Source organism: Lepisosteus oculatus, chromosome 1 (genome assembly GCF_040954835.1).
Source record: "Lepisosteus oculatus isolate fLepOcu1 chromosome 1, fLepOcu1.hap2, whole genome shotgun sequence".
NCBI lineage: Eukaryota > Metazoa > Chordata > Actinopteri > Semionotiformes > Lepisosteidae > Lepisosteus > Lepisosteus oculatus.
The window spans coordinates 6,222,345-6,245,326 of record NC_090696.1 but is presented as its reverse complement, the minus strand read 5'-3'; the positions used below and the strand labels follow the sequence as shown (position 1 = coordinate 6,245,326).

The 22,982-nt window shown below is 46.8% G+C and overlaps 1 protein-coding gene and 1 non-coding gene across 2 annotated transcripts; one reads left to right on the top strand and one right to left on the bottom strand.

Moving 5' to 3' along the window:
• Positions 1 to 1,060: 1,060 nt before the first annotated feature.
• On the bottom strand, positions 1,061 to 1,179 carry LOC138241755 (5S ribosomal RNA). Its single transcript, XR_011191024.1, has one exon. It is a non-coding gene; the product is annotated as a 5S ribosomal RNA (ribosomal RNA).
• A 1,255-nt stretch (positions 1,180 to 2,434) lies between these two features.
• LOC107077044 (furin-like protease 2) lies at positions 2,435 to 22,244 on the top strand. The gene is made up of 9 exons (XM_015344402.2): positions 2,435 to 3,151; positions 12,332 to 12,499; positions 13,107 to 13,245; positions 14,284 to 14,372; positions 16,005 to 16,068; positions 19,356 to 19,444; positions 19,997 to 20,109; positions 20,638 to 20,794; positions 21,770 to 22,244. Exons 1-9 carry the CDS (start codon positions 3,037 to 3,039, stop codon positions 21,925 to 21,927), a joined length of 1,092 nt encoding a protein of 363 aa, XP_015199888.2. The 5' UTR covers positions 2,435 to 3,036; the 3' UTR covers positions 21,928 to 22,244.
• The last annotated feature ends 738 nt before the right edge of the window (positions 22,245 to 22,982 follow it).

Sequence of the window (22,982 nt, the reverse complement as noted above, 5' to 3'; positions counted from 1 at the left end):
TGGAATTATGAAAGAAGTTGTTGTTCAAAGTGAAAAGCCCCAGATACGTCCATCATGGGACTCAAGTGCCAGAATCTGATCCAGATGATTAGAAGTATCACTCTCTCCAAAAGTAAACATCCACAGGGATCTGCTGAAATGAAATCTTCCTGTATCTGGCTCAAGGTGGAAAATGAAGTTCAGTGTTTTATGGCAAGGGAGAATTGTGTTAAAGTGATTAGATGCTAGAAAGCATGCACAAGGTTAAAACTCCAGAATTTAATTGCACCTTTTGGGATCTGCTTAAGAACCAGTTATTGCAATTGTATGAAGAAAACTACCAGCAACCATGTCACCCCTAAACTCAAATCTGACAACCCATTGGAGCTCAGCAGGTGTGTGCCTGGCCAGTACATTAATGGGAGACCTCCTGGGAAACACTAAGGTTGCTGCTGGAAGAGGTGCCAGTAGGGGGTGCTCACTCTGTGGTCTATGTGGGTCCTAATGCCCCAGTGTAGTGATGGGGACACTATACTGTAAAAAAGCACCATCCTTCAGATGAGATGTAAAACTGAGGTCCTGACTCTCTGTGATCATTAAAAATCCCAGGGTGTTTCTTGAATAGAGTAGGGGTGTAAACCCAGAGTCCCCATTACCTGTAAAGTGCTTTGAGTGTCAAGAAAATAAATTATTATTCTTAAAGCTTTGAGGTTGGATTTGTTGCTGGACTAAGGGAAGGCATCCTTTCTGAGACATGAGAGGAAAAATGACAAAGAACTGGAGATCCCTCGGTCTGTTGTGTGCATTAACCACAGCAGTGGATAAAGATGTCAGGCATAAAGTTTCATACTGTTACCAACTACGTAGACTCCAGTCAGTACTCGTTTCCACTTCAACATCTTTCACGTTCCAGTTCATCAGTTTTTCTGCTGATTGAAGGTACTATAAACTTGTCACATCAAAAAAAGGCAAATCAATCGATTTAGATGTTTTACGATGCACGAAGGGTAAGCACACATACATTTCTGATTTCCTAGAAAAGGTTTGTAAATTAGCGACCTCTGCTGGCCGGGAGAGCAAAAGCTTACAGCACCTGGTATTCCCAGGCGGTCTCCCATCCAAGTACTAACCAGGCCCGACCCTGCTTAGCTTCCGAGATCAGACGAGATCGGGCGTGTTCAGGGTGGTGTGGCCGTAAGCGAAAGCAACGGCGCCTGACTCGCTACTTGAAGCTAATGCCCTATAAAAGATGCTATGTGATGCTCTGACATTTTTATGCACTCAGATCCTCATAATTTCTTTACTCATAATTATACAGTTGATATTTAACCGCACATATTGTAACCACTGATAACTCGTAGTCAACAGATCTGATGCATTTATAATATTCCTTGACTTTTTATTCATTTTTGCATTTGCTTACATTTTCTCTGATTTACTTTTTTCTGTATAGACTTTCATTTTTAAGTCTTTATTATCCCTAAGAGACAGTGTTTTACAGCAGCAGCAAACCCAAACAATACACATATACATGCAGAAAAGAATAATGATAAAATTCTAATACTTTTGTTCTTGAGTGTTTAAGAATCTCAAAGTACTGTATTGTACCGTAAAAAAAAAATTTTTGAACGTATTCACAATTGATGTATTAGAATGATGATCAAATGTAAATTAATTGGATTTTTACATTTATGAAGGTCTTGTTCACATTACAACCCCTTTGCTAATGCAACCCTAAATCAGTTCATGTGCAAAACAATAGTTTGAAAGGTCGCAAAATGTGTGTATTGGTCTCATTCTGTGTGTAATTAAAGTTTTTTCACTTGACTTTAGAGTAAATGCATTTACCTCTGTAAGAATTATAATTCAAACCACATTTCTGGTAGTGAGAAGGCAAATCAAGTATGTAGCTTTCGAAACAAATCAGGGATGATCTGGTAGAGAGGCACAGTGCAGGAGCAGGTTACTTTGAGAGCTCATACTGATACTGACCTTATCCCAACATGGGCAAGGACATCACTGGAGAAGAGTGCTCTTAAATCTCATGGGAGACAAGTTACAATAAAATTAGCTCACCCTAAATCACCTGCTTTCACAGACCGGGAACTCTGGTAGGTTATGCATCACTTGTGTTCAGTTAAGGGAAATTGATACTCGAAGGCTAAGGTTTTGCTCAAAAAGATCAATAAATTACAGTATTTAATTTTAACCGTCTCTGCGATTGACTGACGCGTAACACTGTACCCAGTATTAACGAACGATTTAATACCTCCAAACCCTGCAGGACTGCCGCATACTCCGGGAGAGAGAGAGATCGGCCCATGATCAGAAAGCTGCAGTAACACACAGCACATGTGGGTGGATATACCCGCTCTACAACATTTCTCAAATTCATTCAAACTCAGAATCTACTAAACATCTTTTGATATTTTGTCAAGTTAAAGTTTTGCACTCTACCTCAAGGTCTACAGCAAGACCAAGTGCGTGTATGAGCTGAATACGCTCAAGCCCTGTCATGCATCAGTCCAAGACGGTGGTCCACACACTGACTGAAGGAAGCAAAGCTTTTCCCTACGGCCGTCATCGCTAGCCTGCACCGCCCGCTCCCCCCAGCCGCTCTTCAGAGACAGAAAGCGCCTGTTCGGGTTTCGTTGGTTTTAAGAAACATTATGCGCCTCATCAAGCGTCAAATGACAACGATGTGCAAGAGGTGGCTGTGTCATATTCAACGTGATACTTGGAACTCGCTTGCAGCTTTGGTTGTGACACCTGAATCTTAGAGGGGGAAAAAAAAATACTCGGCGTATTTCTTTGAAAGAAAGCAAAGATGAAACAACATTAAAAGGAAGCGGCATGTTCGCGTAACATTTTTTAATAGCCCAAAAGGACGCAGCTCCCCCGACGTATGATTCAGAGAAATCCGCAGCAGATCTAAAACAATGACGGCGTTATGGAGCCCCAGTTCGGCCGAGGATAATCACATGACGAGATGTCATATGACAGGGGAAGCCCAGCGGCTCCAGCTGTGCCCGGGGCTGCCAGCGCCACTTCTCATGAATGAAAGCAAGCCGAGCGCATAGCTCCGGCGACCCTGGTTTGCTTCACTTCTGGAGCGAGATGGCCCGCTGCCTGACGCCGTGGCTGTGCGCGGTGAGCGCTGTTTGCCTGCTGGGTGAGTGCCGCGTTTTCTTCCCTAATTCAGGGCACATTTTGTGGGGGGAAAAATAAACAAAACAGCGCGACTGAACTGCAGATTTACAGCCTTTGTAACGCTGATTGTAAAATATCACGAAGGCGCAATGTAGGAGAAGTAAAGGATTTTTATGACCTTTAGAAAGTTTCAGATTCACGCTCATTGAAGAAAGGAAAACAATGCCACGATTTGGCTTAGTTACTTTTAATGTTGTATTAATCTCTTACCCCCTATTTATTATTATTTTTTATTACTTGATAATAAATTAACATTTTTGTTTAACAAATGGTCTCTGTTCACCACCCTGAGAGTTTGCAGAAAATCGGCTCGCATGTTCACGAGAGTTCGTTGTGCCTGTCGGGAATAAACGAGCATCCCCTTCATCGATCCTATGCCATACTTTGTATATTCCTGCTCGGCGTATTTAAAAACAGGACAAACTGTGCCCATGTTTGTAAACAGCGTCGTCGGAGAGGGTTGGAAATTTTGGGGAATTAAAGGATCATCCTCAGTTGCTAGAATCTGCCTCATGTCCGGCGATCATGAATTTTAAGCGGCTATGTCTGTATTATTTCTGTCGCAAGCTGTTCGTCCGTACACCTTCTCCACTCTTGAGTCTGCTACACAGAGTTAATCCTCCCATATTTCGTAGAACACCTTTCCTTTTCTTTAAAAAGAAAATAGTGCGATTTTTTTTACAGCCCTAAAGCAAACTATACAGAGAGTCTGCTGGGATTTATAACTTTCTCTTTGTGATCCTCTGATGCCAGTGGCTAGCAGGGTGGTGTCTCTGGTAGGGTTGGTGCTTCACAGCTCTGGGTTCCTACTGTAGGTTTGATTCTGGACTAGAGTACCTTCTGTGTGGAGTTTGTATGTTCTCTTGTGTGTCGGCTTTCTCCAAGTGTTCAGGTTTCCTGTGTCCTCTTAGAGACATTCTGCCTGGGGTTCTTGATGTCTGAAGACAGGGCAGAAATAAGTCGTTTTCTGCTCACAGATGGACAGTGCCAGTGTTAGTTTGCTACTGTGACACTGTGTGCAGGTACATGATTAATATACTTGCTTGTACTTTCCACTGAACTCTGAACATGCTTGTTGCTGAGCTTTTCTTCCAGTGATCTACCACTGGAAAACAGTTTTTCTCTCCTACAGAAACTGAAGATGTTGAGCCATGCTGTTTCTCAGAGGACATCTTGTCCTTTCACTCGTCCTGTTGATACTTGAGACCAAAAACATACATGCCTTACTGCTGTGTTATGTATGTTTTACCCCAGCCTGAAAGCTTTACTGTTCACCTTGTTTTGAAATATGTAGTGTCAGGGAGTTTTACTTTATTTTCCTTTCACATTAATCACCAACACTGCGAGTGCTGTTGCTGTTCTTTCAGCAGCAGTGTAGGCTGGTCTTGTCCAAGTGACAGTCAGTCCCGTATCCCCGTTTGTTCGTTCAGCTTTACAGGAGAAGGGGCTGGGCGATTCGGAAGGGAAGGTTTACTTATTTTTTTCACATGATAAATCTGATGCAAACCTAGCAGATTCCTGGAGCTTCACGGCACCGGCAAACCGCCTCTGACAAGCTGTCCTGATGCACAAAGAGTTGAGGGAGTATGGAACAAGTTACCCAGCTGTGTTGTGGAAACTGATTCCCTGGCCTCTTTCCAAGAAACAGCTGGATCAGTCAGCAGCACCATGAGCTGGGTGGTCTGAATGACCTCCCCTTGTTTGTCACTTTCCTTTGGTTCACGGTTTCTTTCGGCCGAACTCCAGCTCCATTGTAAATGAGGACGAATTCAGGAATGAATCAGCCATGCCTTGCTGGAAAGGGAACTTGTGCAGTTTAGTTTCACATTTGATGAACGTCAATGGGCTGCACACCTGTGGGAGACTTCCCTCTGAATCTCGCTTGCTGTGAGGCACTGAAGGGAAATGGTGCACCTGCACGTCTTTCAGAAAGTGTTGAAGTTTCTCTCACTTCTGGCGGCACGGAGAAGTTACATTTGGTTTGTTTAGCTTACTCGGATGCTAGCTGGTCTCAAAGAAATCAAGGTATTTGTGTTGATTACAGCTGGGTGGTTTGTTGCACGCTCCCATAACCCTTGGTGTCAAGATGTTCCTCCTTTTCGTAAACGCATGTCCCCTTAGTTCTTAGATTTGTCTTCCCACTGACGTTCTGGAAGAGGGCTGATCGTTTTATCTGGTCACTGCCTTTGAAGATTTGGTAAGCTCGGTTCGGTTCACCTCATAGACTTCTCTGTTCAAGACTAAATAGAAGTTACTGACTTATTACTGAGTTATGTACAAGGAACGCGAGGAAAGAATTTCTTACTGTGGCATTACGAAACGCCACAGGATTTTTTAAAAGTTGACATAAGGTGTGGTAGGAACAAAGAGGAGAGGTGGAATGTTGCAGTTAACTTTATTAAGTAACCATCACGTTATTGCTGTGTTATGGCAGTTTTAAATATCCTGTTCTAGCCTTAAAATTGGAAGTTCTTTTGATGGGTGACCTGAAGTGTGTGTCCTAGTCGGGACATTTGGTTTGATCCCGCTTCTGTCCTTTGGATCAGTGTAATGGCAGATGGAGGTAGGCTCACTGGGGGAAGAGACTTCAATGCAGTGTGAAACGCGCTGGGCAGCCAGTGCAGATGTGATAAGTTGCACATTTCAGTTATGCCTGCTGTGTTTTGCACCAGCCAGAGCCGTAGTCCGATCGCCTGATGAAACTGAGAGACAGAATTTACATACAGCACCCCAGAGACAGAAACACTCCCTCGTTCACCAGTTTCTTCCTGTCCAGCTTTCTCTCGAGCTGCGTCTTGCAGTCGAGCTAGCAAGAGTGAAAGTTCCAGGTCGGCAGGGGAGGTGCACCGCTCCAGGTTCACCCCCAACCCCGGTCTGACTCATTCAGGGGCTCCCACTCTCTGTCCTGGAGGCCCACAGACCTGCTGGCTGTTATTCTAGCCCAGCTAGAAGGAAGTGGCTTGTGGCCTTGAGGAAGCTGACAATTATAACAGGCACTTATCTGGAGGATCTGCAAGTTTATTTTTCTGCTCAGATGCTTGGGATTTTAATGTACTTGTGAATTGCAGTGGTTAAAAGGCAGCCTCCACATGCAACACGTTTACGAGATGAAAAGAATCTGACAAAATTTTAAATTAATCCTGTTAAGAACATTGGGGCTTTATTTGTGTAACTGGGATCGGAGCCCAGCAGGTGTGTGTGTGTGGCTTGCAGGACCAGCACCGTGAGTCCCGGCTCTGATGATGAGATAAGAGCTCCAGTTCTGAGGGTGCTGGAGTAGAACAGACCTATAGGACCTCCTGGGTTCCTGCTTTGCCAGACTGGAGCTGGACAATCTTTGACGTTTCTCTGTCACACCTGGGAGCCCAGTGTGTTTCAGACGACACAGGAGAACATCTGCAGTATGTGTGGGAACTGACGCCAGAGCTCACATTTACATTTCGCTCCAAAAGGATATGAGAGTTTGCCTCATCTGTTATATACATATGTGTTTTATTTCATAAATGATTGAAAAAGAAAGATTCTGATTGAAAATCAGAGGAACCATTGAAAACTCAGGGATAGTGTTGAATCCACCAGTCGTCTCATGACCAGCTCTGAGTAACTGCATTACTCTGTTGAGTGCCCCTCCCAGAAGAATTCCCTTGGGCCAAAGGCTAATAAGATTACCTCCACACAATCACAGTACTGTACAGGTTCATGGGGCTCTTTTTGTAAGTGTTACTTCATTCAGCTGCCCTTGAGTACACCAGGATGTGCTGAGATCCGGTCATATACATGCCTGTTCTTTGATGCTGCATATCACCCTGCAGCTCCCAGCTGGCAGCCCACTGAAGCCCAGCAGGTGCAAGCCTGGTCAGCACCTGGATGGGAGACCTCCTGGGAAAAACTAAGGTTGCTGCTGGAAGAGGTGTTAGTGGGGCCAGCAGGGGGCGCTCACCCTGCGGTCCATGTGGGTCCTAATGCCCCAGTATAATGACGGGGACACTGTACTATAAAAGACACCGTCCTTTGGATGTAAAACCGAGGTCCTGACTCTGGTTACTGTGGTTATTAAAAATCCCAGGGTGTTTCTCGCAAAGAGTAGGGGTGTAACCCTGGCATCCTGGCCAAATTCTCCATTGGCCTGTACCATTCATGGCCTCCTAATAATCCCCATCTAAATTACTCTGCTCTCCTCCCCACTGAGAGCTGATGTGTGGGGAGCGTACTGTGAGCACAGTATGGGCTGCCGTTGCATCAACTTTAGGTGGGGCTGCACGTTGGTGGTGGTTGAGGGGTCCCCACTACCTGTAAAGCACTTTGAGTGGAGTTTGCAGAAAAGCACCGTATAAGTGTAAGGAATTAATATGATTAATTACGGAAGAGGCGCGTTTCTGACTGACAGCACTACATGCCTGCACTTGTGCGGGAGGCCACTGGGGGGCGTCGTGTCACCGAGATCCGAGAGCCCTGGCCCACGAATTCCACTCTGTCCGAGCCGCAGTCGACAGCTACTCTGGATATTCCGGTCACACTGGGCTTGTGATGCTACCCAGGCTCGGACCCGTGTTCACAGAGCTCAACCTGCACTGGTCGAGCCACTCAGGAGGCTCCAGGCAACTAGAACTATTTAACCCTGCTGTCCTCACTAAATGTTGAGAGGCATTGGGCATCTCAATTGTCATGATTGTTGTTCTTGTCTATTGAAAGAAAATCCAGGAAATACATTGATAAGAAATGACTGGGTGACAGTTCAGGTCTGAGCTGTGTTGTGTGCCACAGGGGCAGTGTGTAGCCAAACTCTGAAGTGCCATTCATAGAGCATGAGGCCATATGCATGCACGATGCCCCTCTGTGTAGCTCAACAGTCCTTCTCTCTCGTGCTGTCCTTACCTTCGATGAGAACCAGGAAATTCTCTTGTCTAGGTTGTGCCATGGTTTAAACTTCCAGTGCATTCGGGAGCAGAAGCATGCTTTCTGCCTGCAGCAGTCTGAATGTGAAGAGACAGCCACAGCTTGTGAGAATTGAGAATTTGTTTTTACATGTATTCTTCTTTGAGACGCATGTTGTGATGGTGAGCTGGGTTCCTCTCACCAAATCCCTGTTCCAGAATGCAGGACGTCTTCTCTAGGATGTAGCCTTGTCCTGGTGTCTCAGTTCCTTGTCTGATTCGTTGCGCTGTCAAATTGCGGAAGAAATCGGTCAAGCGTTACGTAAACTCACACACTCATTTCAAAGTTTCAGATGCTACTAGGTGGTTTCCCTTTTCCCCGATGGCTTTAAAACAAACCTGATTGTGCTTCCTTTTTTTGTTCTCTTGGTTTTGAACAAAAAACATTGTGCGCACATTTTTCCTTATCGTGCCCTACGGTTTAGTGGGAATTTTGGTTGCGTCACCTGCTGAAGTGATCTGTTGGAAACCACCCACTCCCCACCTCCTTGAATAATTGTTGGCAGGCCCCCCTCTTGCAGGAGGTAAGACTCTGCTCCTGGTCCTGGAGACCCAGGCCTGCTGGCTGTCATTCCAGCCCAGTTTATCTGACCGAAGCCTTAATTGGACGAAACTAAGAAGTTACTTGATTGAGCAGAAAAATAAACTTTCAGATATTTCAAAAATTAGTCTGTTTCATTTACAATTTTAACAACATGTTTAAGAGCTGAAAACAATCAAACAGTTTAAATTAATTGTATTAAGATGGTTAAGGGAACCAGCAACGTGAGTCCCGGCTCTGATGATCAGATAAGAGCTCCAGTTCTGAGGGTGCTGGAGTAGAACAGACCTTTAGGACCTCCTGGGTTCCCCAGACTGGAGTTGGACAGTTTTTGACGTTTCTCTGTCACACCTCAGAGCCCAGTGTGTTTCAGACGGCACAGGAGAAAATCTGCAGTATGTGTGGGAACTGACGTCAGAGCTCACATTTACATTTCACTCCAAAAGGATATGAGAGTTTGCCTCATCTGTTATATACATATGTGTTTTATTTAATTAATGATTGAAAAAGAAAGATTCTGAATGAAAATCAGAGGAACCATTGAAATCTCAGGGATAGTGTTGAATCCACCAGTCGTCTCATGACCAGCTCTGAGTAACTGCATTACTCTGTTGAGTGCCCCTCCCAGAAGAATTCCCTTGGGCCAAAGGCTAATAAGATTACCTCCACACAATCACAGTACTGTACAGGTTCATGGGGCTCTTTTTGTAAGTGTTACTTCATTCAGCTGCCCTTGAGTACACCAGGATGTGCTGAGAACTGTTCATGTACAGTGCCTGTTCTTTGACGTTGCAATCAAGCAAAAAGCTGAAGATTGAGATAGTCTTCTAACATGTTTGTAGAGGTTTTGTCTCCTTGATTTACATTTGCCCCTTGTGAAGAGGTGGGAGTGGACTAGGGTAGGAGTGTGGAGCGGCGATGAAGGTTCTCGACTTGTGACAAGCAGGCTATGGGTTCAAATCCCAGGTGAGACACTGCTGCTGTACCCCTGAGCAAAGTTGCTACAGTAAGATACCCAGCTCTATGAATCAGTGCATGTGTGAGCTGCTTTGGCTAAAAGTATCTGCCAGATATATTTCTATCCGGTTACTACTACTACTTTTAGAATTTAAGGCTTTTTGGAATTTTTGTGGGTATTATGTACAGTACCTTTAGAAAAAAATTCCAGTAGTACTTTCTTGCTGTAGGTGGATTTTCCAGTGAAATACCCATATTTGTTTTCAATTCGAGGAATCAAAGGTCCTGTGAAGTACCGCTGAGTCTGTATTGCCATAGAATCCATTGCACTGTATGTGAGTTATACAACCTGTAAGAAAGAGTGATAACTTCAAAGAGAGACCGTTGGCCCTGTCACTCAGGATCAAGGCTCTTTTGCTTTCCTTCACTTTTACACAGCCAGAATCCAAAGTGCTCTGACAAGCTCCACTACAGTCTGGTGTGGGAGCTTGGATAACTGCTCCAAAGGCAAACTGGAAAGGACTGGGACCAAAGCTGCACAAATTGTTGGCTGTGAACTCTCTTCCATTTCATCTCTCTACTCAAGCCGTCCCTCCTATCGTGCCAAGAAAATCGCCTCAGACCCCTCTCACCCAGCTCATAATCCCTTTCAGCTTCTCCCTTCTGGAAAACGTTTCAAACCCTTCCTCTCAAGGCCTGCCCGCTTCAACCTCAGCCTCTTTCCCACTGCCACACCAGCGCTGAATTCACCTTGGACTCCGAAGTCCGCTGTGTAATGATGCTGCTACATGGCAAGTTGTTTACATATGTTACAGTTACAGATGTTTGTGTGTCTCCTGTACTGTATATGTCGTATGTGTGTTTCAGCTGTGTTCTTTGCTGTCATGAAGGCAAATTCCACCAACTATTGTTGTGTGGCAATAAAGAATAATCTCTGTCTTTCACGTGGTTAATACCTGATTCCTTAGTCATTTGTTAGTAATGTGGAAGATTATACCCCCAAGGAGTAGGATGGAGTTATTGATGGCTAACATGTGACACCAGCAGGTTTTTGTAGGATATTCTACTGAATCAGGGCCCTGCAGGGTGTGGTTGCCTGGGCATCGGGAGTGTCACAAGCTTGGCAAGTCAGAGTTACATTGTGAAAACCTGCTTTGCAACATCGCCAGACATCGCCTACAGATCGGAGATTTTGAACAGAAACTGTGGTGGGAACACAAGTCACTAAACACCAACAGTGAAACTTGCATGTGACAAAAATGGTCATAATAAGAATGACAACGATTGCAGTGTTTACTGCTGTAACTCATGAAAAAAGTAGTGTAGTTCACAACAGAAAGCACCAGACAAGACTTCTGCATGTAGTGACTGAAGTTAGGGTGTGATCAAGTTATCTGAAGCCCACCCCTGTTTCAGAAATAAAGATCCTGGTTTTGTTGACAACATGTCAACAGATTGTGATTCACAGATGATGAGCGGTGAGCACAGACACTCACCACAGCTCTGGAGGGAGGTGTCTGTAAAGAAGGTTGCGTTAATGTTTGCTCGTGGTCACAGATCATGCTTATTGTGAATTTGCCACTCTCTAAGTAATTACAGACTCTGATGTGGAAGCTCCTGTACTTCACAGTGAACCACATTGTCCAAAACTGGATTTCAGTTTCGCTTAAAATGTAGTGACATATGGTCTGGAAATGAATATAGTTTTGAAGGAGATGGCACTCAGGATCAGTGCTTCCAAGCTTATATCGGCTAATCCACAAACCTTCACAATCTGCGTCTTTTCCATTAAATTTTCCTAAGAGATCTTTATGATCAAATCTGATACACATTTTTCCCTTCTCTTGAAGTTGCTTTGAGAAGGGTTTGTGTGTTCAAGCTCCATGAATTAGCCTATACCCTTTTTTGAAAAAAAAAACTCTGCTGAAAGTGTAAGAGACTTTAAAATGGGGAAGTCAGACAGAAGCTGTCTTCTTGTGGTTGGCTGCCCTTCAGTGTACATAAAATCACTAACTGCGAAAGAGCTCTGTAGTGGCACAAGTGGGGAAAGAGCCAGTTTCATCGCACATCTGTCTGTCCTCTACTGAAACTCGATTTCAAGCCTCACAGCAGAGTCATAAGTGAAAGAAGGACAACTGTAGCTGTAGCTGTTTTTCCTTTCCCTGGTATGTTTGCAATGCTGCACTTCATGGGTGTGACTGAGAAACACGGGGCCAGGTGTTTTTCCCAAGAAGCGTGCTGCTGTTTTGGGCCTGCAGAGCTGCTCCCCGGGAGAGTTCAGTGTGGCTGTGGCCTCAGTTACCCCTTCGTGAAAATGGAGATCTTCGAAAAGAGAGGGGGGCTTTAGGAAAACCAACTTAGAAGGGTTTGTTCTTCTCTTTCGCCTGGTATTCCACCAGTGTGATCAGTGAAATCACAGTAGGAGGAAACAGTATGAATTGGCATTTTTAACAGCACCTTTAAAAGCAATCATCTCGAAGCACTTCAACATGCGTAACCGCACAATTTAATAAAACTCAACACAATTCCAAAGGGAGAAAACTAAGCAGGTCAGAAGATACAGGCCTGTCTGGAGAAGGACAGGTATATAAAGGGGCCCAATGTAGCTGAGCCCCTGCATCCTACCGGGTGGTGTTCTGGGAAAACCTCTGTCACCGTTTCCGTTCATATTTCACTGCAGCCCTCTTTTTCCACGCTGTTTGCTTGTCAGGAATGGCCGTCGGCCAGACGACGCTTGCCCCCGTGGTGACCAACGCCACAGGAAGTGGGAACGCCACTGTGACCACGGAGGTCCCTCCCAGCACAGCGGCTCCAGACTGCTCCGCCGTCAACACCTCCAGCTGTGTGGCCTGCGCCCCCGGCTCCTATTACGACAACGGTGAGCAAACGGCGTTTCCTACGTCCACCGGCATTCGATGGCAAAACGTCCGTGAGGATCGCGCTACTAATGTCTCGTGCTGAGTACGTGGTCCCGCAGGACAGTTTTAAATGATTCAGAAAGGCGTGAAGGCTCCTGAGCTCTGTCAGCCCTAAAAGACAGCCTCACCTCTCTTCTGGCGCTCGTAGCCTGTTCTGATATAAAGAGCCAAGCAATCAGTGCCTCTCCATATAGGCCTACATGTCCAGTAGTCCAGGTGGGCAGCTGCGTCAGCAGGTGTGGGCTACAAAGGAACCAGTAAAGGTTTATTGCATGCTGAAAAGACAAGAAAGGAAACGCAACGTTTCAGGTGCGGAGCCTTCTTCGGGTGTAAGGAAGAAGGCTCGCACCTGATGAAGGCTCCCCAGTGCAAACGTTGTTTCCTTTCTTCTCTTTTCAGCAGGGAATAAACCTTTACTTGTTCCTTTGCAAATATGTACAGTATACAGCCCCATAATACAGGGCTCTGTTTGTAACTGTAGTAGTGAGTTTAATTCCATGAGTTTCATGGACTGATGTATAAACAGTAAATTGAAGTAGTGTGGTACCTCCTCCCTCTGTTTCCCAGGTACGCTGGCGTGCTCGTGCTGCCCAGAGCGCGGGCTGTGTGTGGCTCAGAGCAACTGCCTGCCCTGTTCCAGGGGGCACTACCAACCTCTGGCCGCTCAGGACCTCTGCCTGCCTTGCAGCCAGGGCTTCTACACCAAGTGAGTGCCCCTCCCAGCCACCTCTCCACAGGACAGAGCTGGCTCTTTTCTCTGACTGCGCTAATTCACGAATTAGATCTGTCCGCAATCTGGAGCGCCCCTTCCCTCTTGGCTACTCTGCCCTCTGTGTGTGTTAGAAGGCAGCTTAGCGTCTTTTCCTCTGTCTGTCCGCATCCGCCTTCCTCAAAGCAGACTTCTTCAGACTCTGTCACCGAAGCACCGCACCGCTGCAGGGCTGACCTGGCCAGCTGGAGACCTGGTCTCTTCATGTTGGGCGACGGTGACCTGCCAGTGTCGTGACTCAGTGCTTGCCGATTGTGGTGCGCTTGTGTGTTTCCTTGTCGAGTTGGAGCACAGCGCCGTAGGCTTTTTATTCCGTCTTAAGAAACTCTGGCCCCCATTTCACAAGACTCCACGTTTGCTCAGAAATACGCAATCAGTAAGGATAAGCAAGCGAAGTGCACGTTGTATTCACCACAGTATTGTTTCCTTTTCTGCCCTTTGCACTATTTTATCTGCGGTGCTGTTTTTAGTCCCTGTGTGTCTAGACACGCTTCTGTCCCAACAACACGTTTGTACTTGAAGGAAACAGACACTGGAAAGGAACATGGAAAAACCTCAATAGCTTTAGAAATAATATTTTTAGACCGCAGCATGAACTGCGCTTACAGTGGTGCTAGAAAGTCTGTGAACCATTTAGAATTTTCTGAATTTCTGCATAGATTTGATGTGAAAATAGTCATGAAAATAGATAAAGAGAACCCAATAAAACAAATAACACACAAAAGGATATACTTTTTCATTTTTTTATTGATCAAAATGATACAACACTAAATGTCTTTGTCGGAAAAAGTATGTGAACCTCTAGGATTATCAGTTCAGTTAAGGGGATAATTAGAGTCAGGAGTGTCAATCAATGGGATAACAATCAGGTGTGAGTTTGGGTGGCCCTGCCCTGTTTAAAAACATCAACCTGAGTCTTCACTACCAAAGTCAGGTCTCTGTGGTGTCTGATGTCTCTCCCCTCTCTTGTCTCAGCTCCACCGGCAGTCCCGTGTGTCTCTCCTGTCCAGCAGGCACCTTCGGCAACTCCACTGGCTCGCAGGTGTGCACAGCCTGCTCTCCAGGTAGGCCACCTGCACAGCTCCTCTGCTCTCTCTCACTTGCGTCTCACTTGCCAGTCTCGGGAGCGTGCGGTTTTGTGTTGCTCAGAGGATGCGCACACACATCCGCTTCAGGCTGTGGAGATACAGATCGAGCCGCATTTCTGGAACAATGAGCCTCAGACTGGGCTTTTGGAGTAAAGGGAAGCAGTTAAAAGGGCAAACAAAATGCAAGGATATGTCGTCAACAGAGTAGAGTTCAAATTAAGGGACTTCATGTAAAAATTGTGTAATAGCTAGTAAGGCCTCATTTATAATATTGGGTACAAATATGATGACCACATTCCAGAAAAAAACTATGATGCCCTGGAATTCATCCAGAGAAGATCAACCAGACACATTCCGGGGCTTAAGCGCTGTGACTCCTATACTCACAGGCCGAAGGAAATGAATCTCTTTAGCCTTGAACAGAGAAGAGTAGAGACTAACAACGATCCATGTGTCGAGAACATGGCGAAGGATCACTGATTTGACCATTCTATTATCTTGTCATTACTGCTCAGTGGTCCATTGCTGCTGCTCTTGGCACCAATAGATGTTAAAGTGTACACTGCCGTTTGGGATGAGTGGTCTGTGCACTCCTGGTGTCCCCGCTCTGGGGAGTTTTTGACTAAACTGCTGCCCCAGGTTGAATGTTGCAGTCAATTGACCTGCACCTGATGGCCTATTTTGCCCTGTGCTTCAAATCAATACACAGACAGCGCAGTCCTGGTGCCTTTTGCTGCCGATGCCTTTCCCTCAGAGATCCATGCCGACACCGTTACTGATTAAAAACATTGGCTAGTTGAGCTGTTTTAGTCTTTTTGTCCACTGCCAGTAACTACCACACTTTGTATTTGTGTCCGTGCAGATAGTTCAGTCATGCTTATAATTGTGGTGGTCTAACGGAATAGCCGTACGTGTCGGAGGGAAATAAAGAAAGATTTTTAGCAAAGTGTAGTTGAAGCAATATTATTCTAAACTGGGTGAGCTGCAGTGGAAAATGGGAGAGCTGGCCTATAAGGGTTTCAACACTGGAAAAGAGAAACTATCAAAGGAGTTTTCTGGGGAAATGTCAGCTCATATGACTACAGTTGCGTAACAACTGGCCAGTGGGCGTGTTATTCAGCTCCCTGGGAACACTTAAACAAGCAAACAATGACAAACTTCACCACTGCCAGCACGTGTCAGAGCCAAAAAGAAGTTGTACACCAATTAAAAAAACTGCTAGATAGGAATTAATATGAAGATGGGGAGAATTATAGGAACAAAACCCTTGAAAATTTGTTGGTGCAAAAAAAGACATGAACAAAGGAAACTTTTATTGTATTTCTCATTGTCTTTGTGCACTGCTCATGAACAAATACGCTGTGAAAACAGCAGGATTTTTCATTCGGGTTCAGTAGTCTTTGCCATGTTTCACTGTTTCTTTTACAGGAAAGGCATTTTCCTAAAATGTACAGATTCACAAGATCATCTGGATTTTAAAAAACACGAAACTTCCCCAATTTCCTGCATGCTCTTATTGTGTGAACCTAAATTTGTCTTCATGCCTTATTCCTGAATCATTGTTAGATTCAACTATACTGTTACTGATGGGCATTTTATCTTGAACAGGATATTACACGTCTCGCCAAAACGCCACTTCCTGTGATCCTTGCCCACTGGGAACCTTCTGCAAGTAAGAGCCACTGGTCGTTGGGCTTGATGTTGGTTTCTTGATGGCAGGAAGCCAGTTGAAGGTTTTGGGTTGATGGGAGGGTGTAAGGAACATGGTGGGAGCTCAGATGGCAATGTAAGAGTTAAAAAAGACAGAGACGTCTCGTGTTCAAGCAAGGCATGGCAGTAGACATGAGAGGTGTTCTCGAAGGTGAGATGGGTCATCAGCCAAGGAGCTGCTATTACTGTACATGTTGAAAATTAAAGGTTTTACGGTTATATTTGCAAAATATATCTGGATTATTACGTACATCCCAGTTTTTTTATTTCGGCTGTTACAAATATGCTAAATGTTTTTTCTTGGTACACATCAGGCAAAGTAAAGAGAACTTATGGGGCTCATGTGCAGGCTTTTCCTGTGTTGCCCGAGACTGGAAATGATATGTAGTAAGACCAGCTTCCTTTGTGCCGCAGGACCATCTATTTGAAGAGAAAGTCGTTTTTCAGTTTCTTTCAAAATTGCGCTGCAGACGCAGAGGAATAAACGAGGACTTTGCGTTACTGACCGTGTTTCAGTGGCTGGACATTTGTGTAATTTGGTTTGTTTTTCTAGAGTATGGTGTTTTTTGTACTGTAAGCGTGAAAATGAATCTGGCAAATTTGCTTTAAACCAGAGCAACTGATCTGTCTTTGAACTGTTGCTTTCACACTCGGGAAGGAGTCTGTATTAGTCACAGGAACTATTGGATACGCCTTCATATTGTATAATCCTTGACTAACGGCACTGGATCTTTGCAGACACTGGTATAAATGTGTGATGTGATGACTGTTAAGAACTGTATCCTGCTGTATTCCAGGGTCACGGTCTGTTTTTTGGATTTGTTACACTTCTTTATTGTTATTGGTTTCTCATGATCTTAGAAGATGTGAGATAGCAGACGTTTCCAGTAAACAGCTGCCTTGCTGATAGATCAGACACCGAATGTGGACCCAAGCACTTTGTGCAGTTTCAGACCTGCTCAGGGGTTTGATCTAAGGCACTCAGGTTGGGGGGGGGGGTGTTTGCCTGTTATGCCTTCCCGCATGTAGGGGCAGCAACATTAGTTTTTTTACAGGACAGGGCTGTTATCCTTGTGCCCAACCTCCAACATGGAGGACCTGGAGCCAGCCCGACGTGGGGCACCGAGCCACTACCCTGAGATTGAGTCTCATGCTCTACCAGCAGAGCTAGTCGGGGCCCTGCCACTTCAGGAGGAGACAGAAAAGGCTACAGGATTCCTGTGGAAATTCAGGAGGCATTTCTTTACACAAAGAGTTGTGGGTGTCTGTAGGAGCCATGCTGTTTAAGCGGATTCTAGAGGATCCTTCAAGACGAGTGTTACTGAGCCACCAGCTAGCTGGGCCGACTGGCCTCCCCCCCCCCAGGTCCGTTAGAACGTGGGACAAGGGCGTTCGGCCCAGCGGGCTGACTGGGTGCTCGGACCCCGATGAAGGATCTGATCCAGGCGTTTGAAGGGGAGCCAGCAGCATGGCTGGGTAACATGTTCTCAGTTTTAAATACATTTGAAATGCTTCTTGTATTGTTTCTTCTATAGTGGTCCACCTGGACCTTACCTCAGATCCTTACCTAAAAAACACATTTGAAAACCGATATATGCAGTGCTGGGAAAGTGAAGTCTAAACTAGGATTTTCTGTAGGAAGTAGAACAATCATGAAAATAGCATAACTGATAAGTACGGTATTTTATTTTTAATAAAGTCCATTTTCTACTCCCATCTTGGGTCAATTAGTCACATTGATAGTGCTGAGTATCTTTATTTTGAAGGAGCAAAAGCAGCAAACTGCTCCACAAGGAGAGGGGGAGCCCTGAAAGGTGTGAGCTCACAGAAGACAGAGGCAGACTGCAGAATTACTAAGGCCACATCCTCATCGGCACCAAATACAGAAAAGCCAGACGAGAATTTTCAGGAGAGTTTGAAAACAACGTTTTATGGCCTGAAGAGACTAAGATAAACCTTTTCCAGACTGGTGGAGGGGTTGAAGTGTGGAGAAAAGAACAGCAGAGCTTCTGGGAAGCCTGGTGGAGGGAGAGGCATGGACTGGGCATGAGGGGCTGCCTGTGGCACTGGCTCACTCATCTGTGTTGGTGACTTGACTAAAGATGGCAGCAGCAGAATGAATTCTGGAGTTTAGAGACGTTTTGTCTGCTCATGTAGAAGACAAAGCTTCACCACAGAGCAGTACAGGGGCCCAGAACATCCAGTCAGCGCAGCCTAGTCAGTCTTCGGGTTTAAATCCAGTTTTACCCGCTGAAGACAAAATTGAAGCCATACTGTAACACCCCAGGAATAGACAAAGAGCTCAACAGGTTGCAGACCTCTTGCAGTTTTTGCTTCAATGGGATATGCAGCCAAATACTGACCTTTACACTCCTGACACTTACTTAAATATGAAAGTGTCCAAATACTTACTCATCTGAAATCACCAAGTTCAACACTAATGTTTTTGTTTTAACACAATGATACGTTTCTTCATTGATTTAGGGAAGATCTTGGTTGTTGGTTGTTTCTGGGCAGTCTGTGAAGAGTTCTCCCCACTCCTGGGCCCTGGGTTCGATTCTGAACTGTTGTTTGAATGTCCTGCCTGTATCTGTGCAGATTCCTGTGTGTGTGTTAGCTGCCTTGAGCAGGTCTCGCCTTATGTGCTGTCCCCCAAGGACAGACGCCTTATCAGCAGTAAGAGATTGTGTCTGGTTCTGGTCAGAATGGGCTGATCGATGCACCAGTGGTAGGATAGTTCACAATTTATTCCATGCTGAAAAGAAAAGAGACTTTCTTCAGTTGTGTCCTTCAGGTATGTCTACACCTGAAGAAGGCTCCACAACTGAAATGTTATGACGCACCGATTGTACTGATTGAAATAAGACTAACTGGTGGTGGGCCAGTGTGAGAGCTGAAAGAGGAGAGATCTACGTGGTTAACACATCGCAGTCCGCAAATCGCCTCCGCCTGCACACGCCTCCCGGTCCCAGTGTCTCACATGACTGCCAGCACAAGCTCTCCCTCAGTCCGCAGATAAACACGGTCACATGCTTCCCTGCGTGGAACAGAGGTTAGAAGCGGAGTTTTCCAGAAACAGACTGCCAGGGCCGAATGCAAATAGAGAGAACATCTCTTCAAGTCTGGTTATATTACTGGTGTACAAATTACTGTTCCTGGTGAAGGCTGGTGCACAGAGGCGTGGGTTGTCTGCCCTGGTGGGTTGTGCAGACTAGCTCCTGAAAGTCCTGCCCTCTCTCCTCTCTCCAGCTCCTCCAGCTGTGCCCAGTGCCAGCCCTGCCCGGGGGGCGCAGAGTCCCTGAAGCCCGCCTCCAGGGAGTGCACGCCCTGTCGCCCAGGTACCCACCGGCCGACCACGGGGAGCACCATTCAGTCAGCCCCACACGGCACTACAGCACAACATCCATCGCACGCACAGAGGCTAGGACAAACAGTGTTCCTGAAAATAAGAATTATTTTTCATCCATTTCAGTGTGCTGAATGGGTTTCTTTTATGCAATATTGTTTCTTCGGCCCGTGCAGTGTGTTTTCTGTTAGTGTGACCACCTGATTGAACCCCTGTGGGTGGAGGGGCGTTATCTGAGATGCTTGCTTACTTGTTCCATATTTTTCCTCCTCTTTGAGGACAGACGGGGGGAACACACCTGCATTTGCTTGCTCTGTGACATTAGCCATTTTCTCCTCGTCCCACAAATCAACAGCTGATTAATTCAACTGAATCTTACAACACCTGACGTTGTAGCATCTGAATTCCTCACGGTTGTTTTAGACTATCCCCCTGCTGACATACAGTCCAGACACATTGCTAGACTTCATTCCACTTATTACCTTTGTATCGTTTCCATTGGATTAGAGCCACTGAACTGTACGAATCCCTGTGTCCCCCTCAGGAATGTACAAGGAGCCCCACGAGACCATCTGCAGGATCTGTAACAGTGGCTTCTTCCAGATCCACTGGGGCCAGGAGAGCTGCGAGATCTGCCCCAAGGATCACTACTGTCCTGTGAGTCCTTCTCCGCCTCCCTCCTGCAAAGATCCATGTCCCAGCCGGGTGCAGCGTGGCGACCGGTTCAGCCTGACCACCCTGCACACAACCAAGACCAAGAAACATGCTGCAGCTGTAGCATGCTGACCCCTGTGAGTGGGCCGTGCAGCTCTAAGCACACAGAGGGAGATAGTGCTGATGCTGATCTCCGAGATGTGTGTGCTTTAGCCAAGGTGAGGGGAGTAAGGTCACTGTATGTTCTACGGCAGGTAGATTCTTTAAACTTTGCAGAAGCCTTATGTGCTGGCTTGCTGACTGTGCGACTGGACGTCCCAGAACCACACACGCGTCCCTGCGCCATAGGAAGAGCAGCACTCCCATCATTCCCTGGCCGTCTGTAGCAAGAACCCATCTGTGTGCTCTCTGCACGAGTGGCAGGCTCGATCGATTCATTCCCCGTTTTTGGGAGCTGGACATCACGGAGGAGGTGCAGATGGAGGCTCTCTGGCTTTTGGACTGATGTTCCCCCCCTGCTTCCTGTTGCAGAGCCCTGACGTGATCCCCATTCAGTGTCCTGCCGACGCCTTCTGTCCCAAGGGCAGCACTGCCCCTGGGTACTGCATGGAGACCTTCCTGCGCAAGGCAGGAGACACCTGCGAGCTGGCGCCCGTCACCATCGCCCTGCTGGTCATCGCAGGAGGCTGTGAGTATCCCCGAGGCAGAGCGGCACACCAGCCTCTTCTCCTAGCGTCAGGCTAAGCCGGCGAACCTCAGTCCTGTGTCTGCTGGGTTTTGTTCCACTGGGCCCTTAATCGCCAGCGCTAACTGGAGCAGGAAACAGATCTGCTCCTGGGGGAAACATTTTTTTCTGCACTGGGCTTCAAATATAATTGTTCAAGTACGCTCATTTTTAACAACTCCAGCACGCAGAACTGTGTTGTCTTTCCCCGGCTTGCTGTTTAAGAATTTGCTCCCTTATTTCTGACTGGACAGCTATTAATAGATGGCCAGACAGAGGTGGGACTGGCGCTGCGTCAGACGTCTCCCACAGTGAGTCAGCACTCTTCCTCCTTCTGAAGGCACACTGATGAATTGCCTCAATCACTCCGGGTTCGTGACGAAGACCAATCTCCTTCATTTTAAAGAGTGCGTCGCGGAAGCAAAAATCAGAAGACGCAGGGGTGACCTAGGACCAGGATTTGATAACCACTCTGCTGGGATATTTTTGAATCCAAAGCCTGAGTACAGAAAAAAAGCCTCAGCTAGCAGATCGAGTAGTGGCACTCTAGGGCCCAGGTGGAGCAAGAAGCCGGCACACAGGAGCATCCCAAGAGCAGGGCTGAGGTCCGCTGACCCGAGTCTCCGTGCTCTGGCCAAACGGATAGAAATGGCAAGAGATATTCGGCCACGGCAGTGGTGTTTTCCTCCATTCTGGCTTGAGGAAAGGAGATGTTTTGCTACACTGAGGCGTGGTGGTTCAGTGCTCGGTTGTTGTCTTTTTCGCGCCTCGAAGGGGCCGAGCCCTGTTTCCACAGCCCGGTCAGGCCGGCGCGTGGCGGCGCAGGCCCTGCGGGTGTCCGGGCCTGTGAGGGCCATGCGGTCGAGCGGAGCCGGGGCCCCGGGGGCAGGCGGGGGACCCTGTTGGGCAGGCCCTGAGCGCGCTGTTCCTGTGTTCCAGTGGCGCTCTTCGTCGTCGCCCTGCTCGTCCTGCGGCGCAAGAGGGAGAGGGACAGGGAGCTGGCTGTGGAGCGGGCGCCCCTCCTGCGCAAGGAGAGGCCGCCGGGCCGCGGGTACGGGGGGGCTCAAGACGCCGAGCCCGTCTACGCGGGCTGGTAACGCCAGGGCACACCCCGCACGAGCCCCACTCCCGGACGCCGGTTGACACCTGCCCCCCCGAGCTGAAAGGAAGCACACAAGGACGGAGGGGGTGTTTTTATCTGTTTTCTTAGTCTCCCGGGTGCGCGGAGTGATTCCGGCTTCGGCTCACAGGATTTCGTCCAGCCCTCACGAAGATGAGAAGCACTAACAGACGTCGGTTTGACCGCCATTGGTTTCGATTGAAGTAGAGGTCAGGCAAGAACATAGCGGCCAAGAGGCATTTCCTTCGCGAGCCCCAGGCGCTAAAGTTCCTACCGTCTGAATGTTGGGCTCCTGGACCTCCGTGTCTGTCTCTCCTGTGGCATATTTCAGCCCCACACAACGCTTACAAAACCAGGCCCTTGTGGCAGGCTCTGTCAGGGTTTAGTTTGTCTGTGCTGAGTTATAGTCTCCCTCTTCCTCCTCGAATCAAGTGGCAGTCCGCTTTCAAGGGGTTCATCAGCCCTGGGTGGCCTCCATCCGCGTCATGTACAGTGATTCACAGCACAGTCATGTCGGCGTGACGCGACGGAGTAAAACTACAGCTTAACACTAAGCAAAGCGGAGCAGATGGGCTCTGCAGGTCTCCTTGCTGGTCGTTCGTGTCGAAGGGCAGCGTTTATACTGCAGGACACTTCCTCAGCATGTTTCCGAGGGCGTATTTCACACCCCTCCATGTCCTTTAAAAAGGTTCTGTCTGTACTGGGAATCACGGCCCAATCCTGCCAATGACTGCATTCTAAAGCACTGATTCTGCACTTAATACCACTTTAAACCTTACTATTGAGTTTTCTGAGATGTCTGCTGAGGAAAGCAATCTAAACTGTTTACTTCTGAGGTTTGGGTAAGACAAAATGTAGTTAAGCCAAGTTCCTTTAGTGAATGTTTTATTTTTGTTGCTGTTTGCCTGTGGTCCTGAGTGAATGTTTTCTGTTTCATTTTGAATTCATCTGAGCTGCATGATAGAAAAGTCTTTAGTCAATATATTAATATTAAACTCTGTTTAGAAAGAGACTTAATCCCTATTGCTCATT